Here is a 15,136-nt window from a genome sequence, read left to right on the forward strand (position 1 = left end):
GATGACCTGATGATACCCACCTCCTACATTATATACGTGTGAATGTGCATTTTCTCTTTATCTTGATGTTTCATGCAGATTATTTTAACTTCTAACAGAGAAGATCCTTAACGCAGGAGTTTTTGTGGATGAACCGATTGTGGCCTACATTAGCGCTGATTTCCGAGGAAGACCGCGAGGTGTAATTTGCTTTGCACTCACTCAAAATCACAGATGACCTTTGTGATTATAAAATCTGTGCTATGAAAGACATTCCCCTTTCAAACATGTGACCACAGGATTTCCTAATTTACTTACTTCTTTTTCTCCGTTAATACTATGCCACAATTTGTTAGCCCAAACACCCAACACACTCTATTCAAGCACCAGCGAGATGGATGAAAACCCAGCACAGCCCCCTGTCTATTGCCATGAGAAGCAACAGAAGAGGGCAGCCAGACCCATTTACCTTCGTCAGCCTCAATAGCTTCAATAGTAGCTGAAGAGAAGAAGAGGGAGGTTGCAAAATGAATGAGAGAAGTGAGCAGGAGAGTTCATTTTGTCCCAGGAACAAGTCAATGAGCAGCAAAGACAGCCAATGCCGACAACACAGGTTAAAAATCATCTCCACATTTTATGACAGAGGACATGTGGATGTTAGCAAACAGGGGAAACGGTGAAAGAGGGGGGAGGAGGGGAGAGGATGAGCCTTAGTTCCAGATCTGTAAAGGGAAGGCGATACACGTATGTAGCAGCAAACCTCATGGAGAGGATTGCATGTTTGAGGTACTTTGAATGTGTTTGACAAAAGGTCTGAATGTGTGACAGATAAAATGGAAACTGCAAGAATGAACATCGACAGCAATTTTAGCAAGTTGCAGATGCATTAGGTGTTCCTGTTACGCAAAGAAAAGAGTACATTTCGAAACGAGACAAATGGAAAACAGAGAGAGGACTTAAGTGCGCGTGCAGGTGTGAGCTTTCTGGCCGTGACTGAACTGTTAATGTAAAAGCTCGAAGTACAACAGAAACATGGAGCGTCGTTAGCGTTGTGTTGTGTGCAACATGAAGTAGCATCTGCAGCTGCGGGATTAGCATCTTTTGATAATAAATATCAAAAGTGCTGGCTTACTTCTGCGACGCGTGAGGGGAGGAAACCTTTCAGCCACTTACCAATCAATTACAGTCATCCTCGAGATAATAAGTGAACACACGATAAAACTTTGCAGAGTCAACTTTAACAAAGATGGGGGGTGGGGCGAGGGTGACAACAAAGTAATGACTAAATTCTACTAAAGACTACATACTTAAAAAAAAGGGCACAATAGCATGAGACTTTAAAGAGTATGACTGATGGAGTCAACATTAGAGTAGAAGCACACTGATGTGCTAAGGGCAGCAGTGTGATTCTACCAATGTCGTAACAGGAATCTCTGAACATCGCTCTACCTTCACCGCAGTTCTCTTTAGTGTCAGCTGCTTCAAAAACAAATCCCTCTGAACTTATATAATGTATACACTAATCCTTAAGAGCACTATTGTCATGTAGGCCATCGGCAGAAACACCTGTTTGAAACTTAAAGGGGACCCATGATGCTTTCCCTTGTTTTCCAATGCTGGACGGGCATATCAGACATGGTCAAAGTTCCAAATAATGAGGTCAGAGTCAGATATTCCCCCGGCTAACAACACAGAAGCCCCACCCACCTGCTATTCAAGCAGCTCTTTTCAGACAGGGCATGTGCTAATGGGCAGCAACACGGCCCAGCATAAGATAAATGATGATAAAAATGAATCATGCAGAGCTACTTTAGTTGATTCCCAGAAAGAAAAAAAAACCCCTGAAAAAACCCATGATATTGGAAATGAGCATGATAGGTCCACTTTAATGTTGGTTTAAAAGCTCAGTAGAGATGCTGAAAATGACTGTGAAAGAATGCTATGCTTTCAGGATAATTGCATCCTTCCTAACAGAGATATGCAAAACTGACAGCTTTAGTCAGAGGCTCTTTGATTTCTGACAGACTCACGTCTAAGGACACGTGCGCACTAAGTTGATGAACACGGTGTTATGTAATATGTTCAAGTGGTTCTTTAGTAAAGTCTTCCACGATTTCAATAAGATTTTATACATTAGAAACGAAAAGGGGTGTTATTAAGCAATAAAACACAATCTTACTGAGATCCATAGACCTGCACGACTGCTGCTACCTTAGTGTGGTATGACCAGTAGCTAAGTAGGTAATGCTACACGAGGACCAAACAAACAGTTTGATGATTAAGTGTGCTAAAGTACTGTACACCATACTGTACAGCATGATTAAACCTTTATTATTATCATCATTATTTAAAGGTTACTAACACTATGCTACAGATGTTTTTGTGTATTCAGGAAAGTGCTAGCTGATGTAGGGTGAGAACCTGTGCGAGGAGAGGGAAGTCTACCGGATTTCTGCTTTACTTGGTGAATGACAAGGCAGATGGCAGCTATCCCTTTTTCTACACTTATTAGTGTCGATACAGTTTTATCCCTTGATTCACAGAGACCTGAGTCTATTCTGACAGAGCACTGCTGAGATTCTCTGCTAGCGCTCAGATCTGATCAGCGCTGTAAACGTTTGTATCCAATTAAAGCGTGCGTAAAGGTGATTCCAAAAAAGCCTTCATCTCCTTGCTGCGGCAGCTTGCCAAACTCATTGAGGGAGCATTTGAAATTTCACATGAGAAAGAGTGAACTGAACGCTTATCTTTTCCCACAAAGAAAAAAATAACAACACACAATGGAATACTTGCACAATTGATTATACCTGCAGTTTCTAGGGAGAAAGGAGAAAGAAAAAGATACAGGTAATATTTGAGATAAACCCAGTGGAATACAGTGAAAGAATAGGACGGGAAGAGAGCGTATTAATGCCAGATCTACGGAGCCCCCCAGGAGACATGGGAGAAAAAAAAAAATTAAGACGGACTTTTGCGAAATCTCGCAAAAGTTTTGCGAGATCTCGCAAAACAAACTCGGGATCTCGCAAAAGTTTTAGCCGCATTCTTCGGACGCCGGTTTGAAGCCGACCGGGAGGTCGAGGCACGATGTGCCGGGAAAGCAGTGTTCCTCCCGGCAAGAGAGATCCCGAGTTTGTTTTGCGAGATCTCGCAAAAGTCCGTCTTAATTTTTTTTTTCTCCCATGTCCCCTGCGGGGCTCCGTACAGATCAGAGGGGACACATGGACACAAAAAAATTTAAAAAATAAATAAAAATCTGCTGAATGTGTTTGTCATTGTTTAGGGAGATAAAAACTACAAGGAGCAACTGTTGCTGTTTAGTAACAATTAAACTAAACATAAAAAAAGACTGACACTCTCAGAAACATTTAACTATGCTAACATTTTGAAATTCCAGTACAGTTAATGAGGAGAAAAGTGAAGGAGTCTGTATTTGCAGTATTCTGTAAACACTAAGCTTGCACTTTGTTGAGAGTTCTGCTGTGTAAGGGGAAAACGTGTTGGTGTGAGAATCCACTGGTGGTGGGGGGTCTCTGTGACACACTTACCATTCTGCAGCTTCTCTTTGCCTCCGGACAGCACTCCGCTTGGTAGCATGCCTGTGGGCGTCAGACCCTTCAGCGTCAGCACGCTCTCACTCTCCTCTCTGAAATATTAACCGAGCAACATTTTATTTATTTAGAAAAACATCAAAAATATGGGTTTTGGGCAGTCACATAACTACATAACCATGTTACTAAGTTGGCAACAAAAAAAACAAAACAAAAAGAGTCAGAAATCAATTGTAACATGAAATATTAAAGTAACATATTTATTACTTTAATAAGTTATTAATAATATATTCAAGCGCAGATCTCTAAGGCTGTGTAAATGGAGCTTAACGCAACAACAACACTGTTTTTAAGTGTTTACCTGAGCACAGAGAATACCCTGGCCATCTTCCCAATGGCACGGATCTTGTTGCGGATGACCTCCTTACGTGCAGAAGCTGTGGCACCTGCATTGAGAAAGTGCAAAAAGTCTTACAACCCGTGACTCATCTGAACTCAACCACGTCCTGTGGAAGTCGAGCGTACAATGCACCGCATAGTCTATGTGCTGTTTGTTTTAATCCCCCAAATCCTCGTTAAAAGACCATCGAATTCAGTGAGTCTACTCAAAACAGAGCACGTCTCTCCACTATTAGTTTATCCAGCAGTGCAGGAGACGAATACAATGCAAACACATTGTTATTGGAGTCTTAAGTTCGGTTTACAGAAAATGGTTTGCATCTATAAACACATCACATCATCTGAGTAATTCTCAGCATTCAGTGCATTCATGCTGCGGCTGTGTTACGTACTGTGAGCTGCAGTCCCTTTGACTCTCACAGATTATTTTGCCCAGAGAGCACTTAAACCTTTTTAAAACAAGCCACTGTTCTCCATCACTGAATGGCTCTGACCTTGTCCAAAGTGTTTTCAGCATGTTTCGATAAGCACGCTCTTTAAATTTTCCTGTGCTGTGTTTTAGCGGTGGAGACTAACGGGATTTTTCCTGGACTGGAAACTTTGTTTTAAAGATCCCCTTTTGCAAAATAACAGTTTCAAGGTCCCAAAGGCCCAGTTTGGAAAATGTACGAGGGACAGAAATGAAGTCGATGCATGGAGTAAAGCTGGGTAAGGGACACAGCTGACAGTGTGAGGATCTGTTTCCTGCCATCCTCAGGTTGCTCATTCTTCAGAATATATTTATTGTGTACAACAAAGACTAATTTAGATAAAAGGCATGACTCTTCTGAACACTTTTTCCCCTTTCTGGGCCGGCCTCAAACAGGAGTGGGTAACTGTTAACACTTTTGACCCATTTTTCGGTTTAATTGAGAACCACAGTTAGCCTCAGCAGAAGTGTTAGCAGGTGCTTTAAACAGAGGTGTTAGTTTAGAGACTTCAGAAATGCAGAGAGCAAGCACTGAACAAAAGTCTGTCCATCTCTGCACACACCAGTACAGCTAGTGTTTGTACCTTTTTTGGGGGGATATATTAGCTGTCCTTCTCATGAAACACCCCCAGAAGAGAAGACAAGAGAAAGGACAGAGAGATCAGTGGATGGCTGCAGAATGAATGAGGTGGAAGAGAGGGAGCGCACGGCAAAATAAGAGGCAAGAAAGCACGAGTGTAAACAAAAGCGATGCCTTGAGCACAAAACTCTGGAAAACATAAAAAAGAGAAATTAGATGAGATAATCATGGGAAAGACAGAGAATGAGAGAGAGAAGAAAAGATGTGAAATATGTAGTGAGGTTGGAAACATCAACATAATGGCAACTGAAAACCATGGAAACCATAGCAGATAAAGAGCGGGTCATAGGAAGGATTATCTGAAATCATAACAGGGCACAAAAAAGGAGCTCATGAGCGAGAAAGAAAACATAACACAATTCAAATGTCAAAACAGTTAAAATAAATAAATAAAACAAGCATGGAAATGGCTGCGAAACTAAACAAGAAACAAGCAGTGGCAAGAAATGAGATCAGCTAAAATCAGCATGAATGAGTTGGTAGAAAATGAAGATGTTAAAGGACAGCTACTAATGTTTAGGAATGGCCGAGTGCATGAGTTGTGCTAATTTCCTCATCGATATAATCAGAATTGAGCTTTTCTCATATGAAATGCTTTTTAAATGAGCCACATGTAAAACCAGTTCATTCTATAATGATATTTACAATCACAACTTCAACAGCACAATGAAGCAAGAAAGGTTCTCTTTGTGAATTTGGAAAAAATAGTAACAAACCCCCCCAAAATATTTCTAAATCATTATAAACCACAACATTTGGTCTTGCACATGATCTGTGCAAATCTCAATCTACGCTCCCTGATCAGTAGATTAAAGGAAACGCTGCGTTTAGATGTGCAGGAGCTCAGACATGGTGGAAATCTGCTGAGATCCTGACACATATCCTGGGTTTACCGATGCACACTGTGACCATTAGTAAACACAAAGAAAGAGGAGGAAGAGAGGTGGGAGGAGGGGGTCTGGTGAGATCATTTCCTGTTTGGCAGTAAGAGGTGGGGCAGGCAGAGGAAAACTGGCCATCTCGTGTACATAAGCTGTAAGCTGGTATCAAACAGATGACTCAGATTCACCACTAGCGTAGATAAACCAAGCAACTTAGCAGAAAACAACACTTCAAAAAACTGTCCTCAAAGGATTTTTTGTTTTAATACTGACAGACATGTTGAGACTTTATAAGGGTCTTCATATTTCCTGGATTATCTAAGGTCATCCTTTCCAAGCTGCCGAGTTCAGTCATTCAGACGTCACGTTCCTCTGTGTTTAATAGTTTAAAGCATATATAGTTTTTACATGTAAAATTCTGAACACCATACATGTAAAAACTAAGTAAGAGTCTGTGTGTGTGTGAGGTTTTGAATAATGAACGTCTGATACGCCCTCTAGTGGAGCAGGGGCAAAGTGCAGAGAAAACTGAACCACCGAGCTTACCGTCCAGCTCCTCTTCAGTTGACAGCTCATCATTGGAGCAAATGCTCAATACGTTCACTAGCATCTCCGTCACTGTACAAGAAAAGAGAAGCATACTTTAAAACATCTCACACATATTTAATAAAAAACTTTGCTGAGAAACTCTGGGCTGCTCCGGTTCACTCGATTGACTCTTCCACACACACACATGCAGTTAGCTGTGCTGATCAGTGACCTCGTGAGACTGCCAGGAATGGCATACTTATGTGTGATTAATTGACACAGATGTGTCACAGCTTAACCAGAGTAAATCTTCAAAGCAACCCAGACCTCGACAATGCCAAGCACAGCCAATGTCTGGCAGTTTCTAACTTTCATGGACTACTTATCTGCAATTTACTTTATATAGACATGTATATATATATAGAGCTCACAACTGCTCATTATACTCCTGCTTTAACAAGGAGCTGCAGCTCATCAGCAAATAGAACAAAGAAAGACAAGAAAAGCTGGAGTTTATCTTCTGATCAAGAAAGCAGGGAGACAAACACTGGCTCCAAGAAGAATTTAGAAATCAATACATAATTTTGGTTGCTTATTGGGTGCTACATGGTGCAACGTTGGAGCATATTTCTGAATGATTCGTGTTTGCATTAGGACTTAAATCCAACCAGATTGGCTCTCCACTGTCTATCCTTTCACTTAAGATCAAAGAGATTGAGCATCTGCTGCCTTTGTCTCTGGAAAAGTTTCCTATTGCTATTAGATTATCCAGTCCGCTGGAAACTATCAAACAAAACATTCAAAACACACTTATTTTCCAACTTTCCTCCAATTTTCCCTTTTATGTATCCTTAAGTGTATGTGCCTCGTTAAAAAACAAACCCATTCGTCCCAACTTCTACCTCTAACTTATTTATAACGCTGCATACAAGCGCGTTTCTGGCTTGTAAATCTTTGGCTTTAAGTATCCCATGTATGAACCGCAAAGTGATTTTGCGGCACAAAGGTGTACACGCTATATTTCTCAAGGCCGGGCTGTTTTCAATAGCAATTCATGAAAATCAGAAGGACAAGCGCCATTCAAGAATGAAAAGAAGAACTGCTTTCACTCATTACTAAAAGAAACTGAATGTAGTGCATGCACACTCACCTTTCTCACCAACAAAGGGCAAGGACCAGGTGAAAACATCCATGAAGTTGGGCAGCCAGTAGGGGTGAGGTGAGCAGTTGAACTGTCGTATGTTCATCACGTTGTTCTCGTACTTCAGCACTGCCGCTGGGGATGGGAAAAAAAAGGAAAGATGTTAAAGCAAATCCAGAGTATTAAACAGTCGTAGTTTCCAGAACGTCTCTGCCTACATGTAACAAGACAATGTAGAAATTGGGGATGTAGAAATTTTCAATACGGTCACAAAATAAAGAAAATCAGGGAGTATACATCTCTCTATAAATGAAATGGTATAGAGATGTATTGGGGTCATGGTAGGGCTGTTCGATATAATGATATATGTCGGATGACGATATAAAAACATCTATCGTTTCATTTTACGCTATCGTTTGTTTCGTGGTGTCGCAAAATAAGCTGTTTACGGCAATATTTTTCATCGTTCTGATGGTCACTGTAGTGGCTATATTAATTTCTTAAAGTTCTCTCTTTCTCTTATATTTAATATAACCACACTACGGACGGACAAGCGCCTGTTTTTATGAGTTGTTGTTAGCAACAACGACGGTAACACCATCGCGTGTCCGCTTGTTTATATTCCACATAAACCTTTCACAATAAAGCTCAAGATCCTGTTGAGACTTTTCAAAATAAACTGAATCACGTGAGAGAGTATGCAGAGTATTTACGGATGAGACGCAAAGGTGCTAAAAAATAAACCTTAGACTCAAACGTTAGAGCAGGCTTTTCCCCGCAGCACGCTGTGTAATAAATACAAAGAAAACGATGGGCGTTACAACTTGTGACTAAAAATGTATCGTTTCATGCATCGGTTAAAACACTTGACTCCAGGTACACGACGCCCAGTTGGAAACACTTCACGCAAGTCGAGCTGCCCGAGATTCACAGAATTTACAGAAAATTTATATCGTTTATATAGAGATGTTTTATATCGGCATATGAGATTTTGGTCATATCGCACAGCCCTAGGTCATGGATTGCAGTGCACAGAGCTCAGTCTCTACTGGTGGAACAAGGCAGCTGAGCTCAGCAAGCTGTGAAAGACAGAAAAAAAACCCAATGGAAGCATTTAGATTTAATCCTGTTGATAAAAATCTGTCCGCCAGCAAGGGCAAAGCTGCGCGTACCATCTGCCTCAAGAAAGTTGCGGTTGCTTCACCCAACAAATATAATATACTCCTATGAAATGTCAGCAAAGTATGAAAAAAGAGATACCACCCAAGCCTATAATGGAAGTTTTGATTTATGATTTTATGACACATTTGGGATTTATGTCGATAAAGAGGCCTCAGCTCTCGCTGTGGTCCAGGGTCCATTATTAGATTCTATCCTGTTCCCAACCACCACTTACAGCCTTCACTGTCATGATGGCTCTTACACTTGGTCTGAGGAGAATAGCCCTCAAAGTACTCAGCTGAAGAGCTAATGGTATACACACAGAAGAAACAAACATCGCTGGAAGAATACTGATGCATTCTTCACAAGTAACTTTCCCCCCCCCCCTTTTAGTTGAAGTAAGAAAGCATTTCGGGACTGGCCTTAACATTTCTTCTTCAAACCTAAAACAACAAATTAATTCAGCCGCATTATGAAACACTTGATGTGGGATTCAATGTTAAAAGTCGCTTACTGTTCCTGGTTAATGATTCATTAGCTGCAGGTGCTGTGCGGAGGTGTGATTCAGCAAAACCACTGATAACTACAGAGTACCATTTGCCCGAAAAGAAAAAAGGAAAAGGTGGACAAAACTGTCGTCCACGTCCACACCGAAACCTGGACGTCGCTCAACATCTTGTCAAATGCTGTCAGTCAACCTCTGGAGATGATGGAGAATAAAACGGTTTAGAACAAAATACCTACACAAAGACTAAAAGGCGGATATTTTTTTTGCCACTTTAAGGTGATATCTACACAGTCAGCATGTGCCAATCTCTCACTTTGACAGAAGGACTCATTTAAATGCAAAAGTACAAACTGATTTCTGCAAATCAAAGTTAGCAAACTGCACAAGCATCTAAACGAGGGTAACCTGCTGTTTGGAGAAAATAAAAATCGATGCTCTGGAACATTTGGGCTCATGAGGGAGAGCACGTTTCACTGGTTAACAGAAAAGCAGTTCCTGGTGAGGAGGAAAGGAAGGAATAGATAGAAAAGTAAGGTACTAGACACAATAATGATCATTACTGTAATGAAAGTATGTATTCTTAGTTTCTAGGCAATCGATTTATGAACTCTTAAGTTACACCCACATGTTATTTTTTTCTTATTTTTAGAGCAGTTTCAGTTTGCAAACTTAGAGAATATTTACAAAAATCTACATTTGCCTTAAAAAAAATCCATACACAGCGGTTTTCAATTACTCAGATGAATAATTTAAGAGGAGAGACTTGAGTGGGTGTGGTAGCTGGTGTTCACAGTAAGGGTGGAGGAAGAGCAGCAGAATAAAAGCACAAACATGCTGTGTGTTGGGTCTTTAACTTAAGCCTGCTTGACAGCACCTGCTTTTCCAAAAAGGATTACACAGCTGGCATGGTATGTGTCACTCCTTATGAACTTGCCAGGTAAATCTTAGGTATTAAAAAGAAGACACAGCATTTCACCAGTATACATTTCTGCTTGTGCCATATTTGGTATATTTTACAGTATATTTCTCAGTTTATTTTACTAAATGTCTCATTATAATCGTGATCTCCACGCACACAGAAACCAGCTGTCAAACACTGGCCACACAGTGTGCCCCGTGCGACCTCACCTATGATTAGACAGTGTTAACGTGGGTGTGGAGGAAAACATGAGAGCTGCCAAACATAAATATATCCATGCTGTATATAGCAGCCTCAGATTCTCTAATACACAAGGCCAGTCTGGTGGCCCAGATCTGAGGAAAGCGGATACTGTGGCAGGGTCACCATGGGGGACTTTCCTGCCTGAGCTCCTCTCAGATTCAAGAATAGCAAGTCATCAAACCTGGCATCCAGGCAGCTTTACCTCAGGAACAACACAATTCAGGTCAGTAAGCATTCTGATACAAATGTGTGTGTGTAGTATGCACTGAAAGTGGTGCTCAAGTAATACTTAAACACTTGTAAGTGCCAGGCAACACAATACAAACAGAAAACTTTCCTGCAGGGGAACATCCATACACTTGTATAATTAATGCAGGATTATTATCAATATCAGCAAAACACTACTACCCGCTCGAATAAGAACAGCGCTGCATTGCTACAACACGGTCCACTCAGACGGAGCTGTGGGTGTTTATCCCTGCGCGTTGGCGTGCATGAAAGCAATCGCACACGTGGGCAGCCATTGCATAAACATCACATACTGCATAAACATCGTTGAGGCACTTGATTGAATGCAGCCATGGAAGCCCAGAGGGAAAAAGGCAGAGCGGGGGAGAAGGTCAGCTCCCCTGTTGTCGCTCCTTCAAATCAGATTCCTTTTAAAGGAACAGAGACACCCAGCAACCTGCCTCGTACCAAACAAACACACTTGTTCAGGCTTTTTTTTTCTTCTTTTTTTAAAATACAAGAGGCATTAGAGACAAATATCGTTAGCTTCATAGCATAAGTGCCTAAGTCATTGACTTAGTCAAATGACTTAGGCAATTATGCTATGAAGCTAACGATATGTATTCAGTGCCCTCATCTGTATTGTCAGGGCAGATGAGGGTGACATTAAAGCACTTTATTTTCCTCATCACTGCAAAACACAATTATATGCAGCTTTTTCATACGATGGAAGTCACTTAAGCTCGCACGGACCAGCTGAGAGTTCTGTGTCCACTGCCAGAGCATGCTGCATGACAGCCACTAGAGGGCTCTGCTGCTCCGACGGCAGATAATAGGGCAGCTGAGGCCAAGCCTGCTGCAACGGTAACACAGATATTGCAGAGAGACGCCTGCTCATTCATTATTCATAAGGGAGTGCCTCCAGCAGGTTTCCCTGGCAACGAAGACTGTTAAATCTGCTTTGAGACCAGGGGGAGATTCCCGCTGTCCTTCCGACACTCTGTGCTGACTACATATTTGCCTTTAATGCCTCGCGTATAAAGTTGCACTGGGTTAGCTTTTCACACCAGCCATTTAGAAGCTGACGCCACACGCGTGGACTGCAGGGACTGAAAAGATTTTAGAGCAGTCATTTTGGTATGAGATGGTGGGGAAAGAGGCGGTACTAATCACAAACAACTGAGGCTATTGAACTAAACAGAACACAACCTTCATCAATAACCTTTGCAATGTCCGCCTAACATTTCATATCAAAGTGACTGCTGCGTAATTGGTCTGTGCTGTCCGTGTACAGCTGAAGAACTCACGAATCACAGTGTGTCCTCACGATGTGCGACGTCTCGGTGAACTGGAGCCATACTGGATCTGCTCCACTTTGGCTCTAATCCATGCATGAACTGAACTGTCCTACAATACAATGCATCTGCTGATGTTACCACTCATTGTCCTACTTTCCAGTTTGTATTGTATGTAATTAATTGCAAGGAGATGTCAACAGGTACTTTCTGTTTAATTGAAAGGAAAACAGGAAGGAAGGAAAGCGACACGAGCGAGATGGATCAAACAACCTTTAACTGTCGTCGTGGACGAAGTAAATGTTTCATGTAAACAGCTCGTGCAGCACCACTGTCGTTTAGCTTTACTTCAATCTAAGAAACATAACCATTCGGGCTTAGTTGCTGATTTTCTGGACCGGTCAATAATGATGCAGCACAAAGCACTCCATTAATACAAAAGCACAAGTGTACAACTGCCAACTACACCCACTCCATCTACCCTACTCCATCACTCTCTCCCCCCACTGCAGTCACTTCTGGAGCCAAACCGAGAAAGATCAAACAGTGAAAACTGCAAAATCACTGCTGCTGCTGAGTTTTCATTTCACACAGCCTCCCTCTGCCATGTCGCAACTGCCTGTGTCACTTTTTACTGAAGGGTTGAAGGGGTCAGAGCAGTGATGGACAGCTGGTCAGCATCTGACACTCAATGAAAAAAGGAGGACTGAGGGCTGGGGTGGCATCTAAAGCTGGAATTTATAGAATTAAGTCCTAATTCATGTGTTCGTCAGTCTAACTAGCCTTCAAGTGAGTTCAGTCTACTTTTGGGAAAGGAGTCAGTTTGTGTTGCTTCAGATATCGTCCACCTCTCTGATAGGAGGAGCACTTCTCTTCTTTTTTTACCCCCACGTGGAGAGGTATCATTGGTTAATCCATCCACCCCCTAACGCGGGATTGATGGGAGCTGCCGATGCCTCCTCCCTCCTCTTTAAAATTTATGCGCCCACTCGTTTGGCCATCAATCACAGGGCCATTGCTCAGTGTGCGTGGAGCTCCAGCATGAAGCTAAGAGCACAGCAATTCATTACAGGGGCTTTACTTCTACCAATGAACCCCACCCACAGCACTCGTTAAGAGCATCAACAGGAATGTGGGATCGTTTCACGGACTTGTGTAACTGTCAAGTGGATGCCAAGTGAATAGGAGCTAAGTAATGTGCTTTAGTGTTGATATGAAATCTCAGAGCCTTCAAGTTGGAGTGTTTTATTCTTTGTGGCTGGGAACTACTCCCTTTCCCCACTCATATTTGTGAAGTTTTAAAAACCCGACAGTGATTTATAACAGTCCCTTAATTTATCCAGGTCTCCATCCAACACCATCAGAGGTGGAGGTTAGAAGAGTGTTTATATAGAGACTTCTGAACAACAGCCGACGGCCAGTTTTTAGATACGAAACACTAAGATTCCTGAGATCAAGCAGAAAACTTCACGACACAGACTGTTAAACTGGTTTACACCCACTGAAGACTGAAAGGTCACAATTCATTTTTATTTTATTTTTTAAGGAGGAAACATTTTTACTAAAATTAACACAGATGGCCCAGCATCACGTTAGTTGTTGTACTGAAAATTTAGAAAGTGTTTGTTACAACCAAGCGAAAAACTAAAAAACGAAATAAAAACCAGCAAGTTGCAAAAAAATGGATTTAACCTAATATCTATAAGTAATTCTTGTGTCTGGTAACTTTCTGTAATGAGCAAAAAAGCATTTTTTATATCAGTGCTTACTGCTCAGCTTTTAACAGGATTAGATCACATTTCCATCGCGACTTTGCTCTACTGAACTGCACGGCTGCCTTCATTACTGCTTGTAGCTACATTAAGAAAATGGATTTAGTCAAAAAGTGTGCATCGTTTTGCAACGGAGAGTAAATGTTGAGAAATTGTATTTTATTTTATTATTTTTTTAAAGCATGTACTCTGGGGGAAGATATATTTTTATGTCTAAATGAAGTCAGTTCTGAAACAACACAAAGCAATCTTTTCTGTCTGATAACCACCAATGCCCTGGGTAGTATTTTAATCAGCTGAACATCCACCAGCTACGTCTAAAAGAAGCGTTGAGACAAAATCGGGAAGAAAAATTGATATTTCGGCTGTTCCATTATGATCTCCAGAAGACTTAAACGATTCTCCGGGCAATTGGTTACCAGAATTAAAAAGCAAAACAAAACAAAAACCCAAACACGTGCTTCACATCACTTTGTTTGTTTGGATTGTGCTGTGTTGACTGTGAGTCCTAGGAAGATTAGTTGGCATGGAACAAATAGGTTTCTAATAATAAACAAAGGCACAGTGCCACACTTCTTCACCATCTTCACTGTGTAGGGAAGGAGGCAGCTCCAAAAAAAGTAAACAAACGTAACCTAATGTCTCACCAAAGATGGCACACACCTGCAAATAGGAAAGCCCTCACATGTGTAATAACCACTGCGGTGATGTGGCATTTCATCAAGAGAGGCATTGCAGAACAGCACGAACTAGCCTCCGTTACTCTTTCCTTCCCATTTCCTGTGGTTTTCCCACCGATGTCACCATTCCAAACGTGCCCCCACAGTTAAAGCAGATACTGTCTGTTCTCTCGGGGAAGAAGTGCTGACTCACAGCACAAAGGCGAGCCCATCTCAGTGCAGGCACCGCAGCACAGCATCGGGCGTCACTAGGTGCCAAGTGATGCGGCACCAGGCCACTTCACACCAGCTCCCTCCCCAAAACTACCAGACTAAAATCAATGTTGCACAGGACAAATAGTGCAAACCAACTTTTGTGTACACCACTGACCCAAGGAAGAGTAGTTCTCTATTGGAATATATATCAATATAGATGTCGTGTGATGACCACTAGAATAGCTTCTGGGTTTTTCCAAGGATGGCCACATAGGCAGAGACCACCCTCACAAACTAAAAGTAGACCTGAAATAGGACAGAAACCACTCATTTCAGAAAAACCTCTAAGGTTAGTCAACTAGTCACGATTACGTCGACTATTAAAATCGTCGACGACTAATTTAATAGTCGAAGCATCGTTTCAAGCTTTGTAAGATCCCAAAAGACGCAGGAATAAGTAGTAGGATTTAAGAGTGTAATAACGGACTGAAACAGAAGATGGCAGCACTGCATGTACGAGGATGCCAGCTGCCGTTAAACCTCGAAG

The 15,136-nt window shown here is 41.6% G+C and overlaps 1 protein-coding gene across 6 annotated transcripts in view; it reads right to left on the reverse strand.

Moving 5' to 3' along the window:
- Positions 1-15,136, reverse strand: part of LOC113018612 (serine/threonine-protein phosphatase 2B catalytic subunit alpha isoform) — a 67,021-nt gene that overhangs the window by 5,386 nt on the left and 46,499 nt on the right. Inside the window, exons 9-15 of one of the 6 annotated variants that reach the window (XM_026161785.1) lie at positions 7,598-7,723; positions 6,466-6,537; positions 4,983-5,009; positions 3,892-3,976; positions 3,528-3,625; positions 2,787-2,795; positions 449-478 (exon numbers count right to left, since the gene is read on the reverse strand). In XM_026161785.1, the coding sequence (XP_026017570.1) occupies positions 449-478; positions 2,787-2,795; positions 3,528-3,625; positions 3,892-3,976; positions 4,983-5,009; positions 6,466-6,537; positions 7,598-7,723 (447 nt within the window). The remainder of the gene's footprint in view (positions 1-448; positions 479-2,786; positions 2,796-3,527; positions 3,626-3,891; positions 3,977-4,982; positions 5,010-6,465; positions 6,538-7,597; positions 7,724-15,136) is intronic. The other 5 variants (XM_026161786.1, XM_026161787.1, XM_026161789.1 and 2 more) reach the window with 5 other exon arrangements.

This window comes from Astatotilapia calliptera, chromosome 3 (assembly GCF_900246225.1).
Source record: "Astatotilapia calliptera chromosome 3, fAstCal1.2, whole genome shotgun sequence".
NCBI classification, from domain to species: domain Eukaryota; kingdom Metazoa; phylum Chordata; class Actinopteri; order Cichliformes; family Cichlidae; genus Astatotilapia; species Astatotilapia calliptera.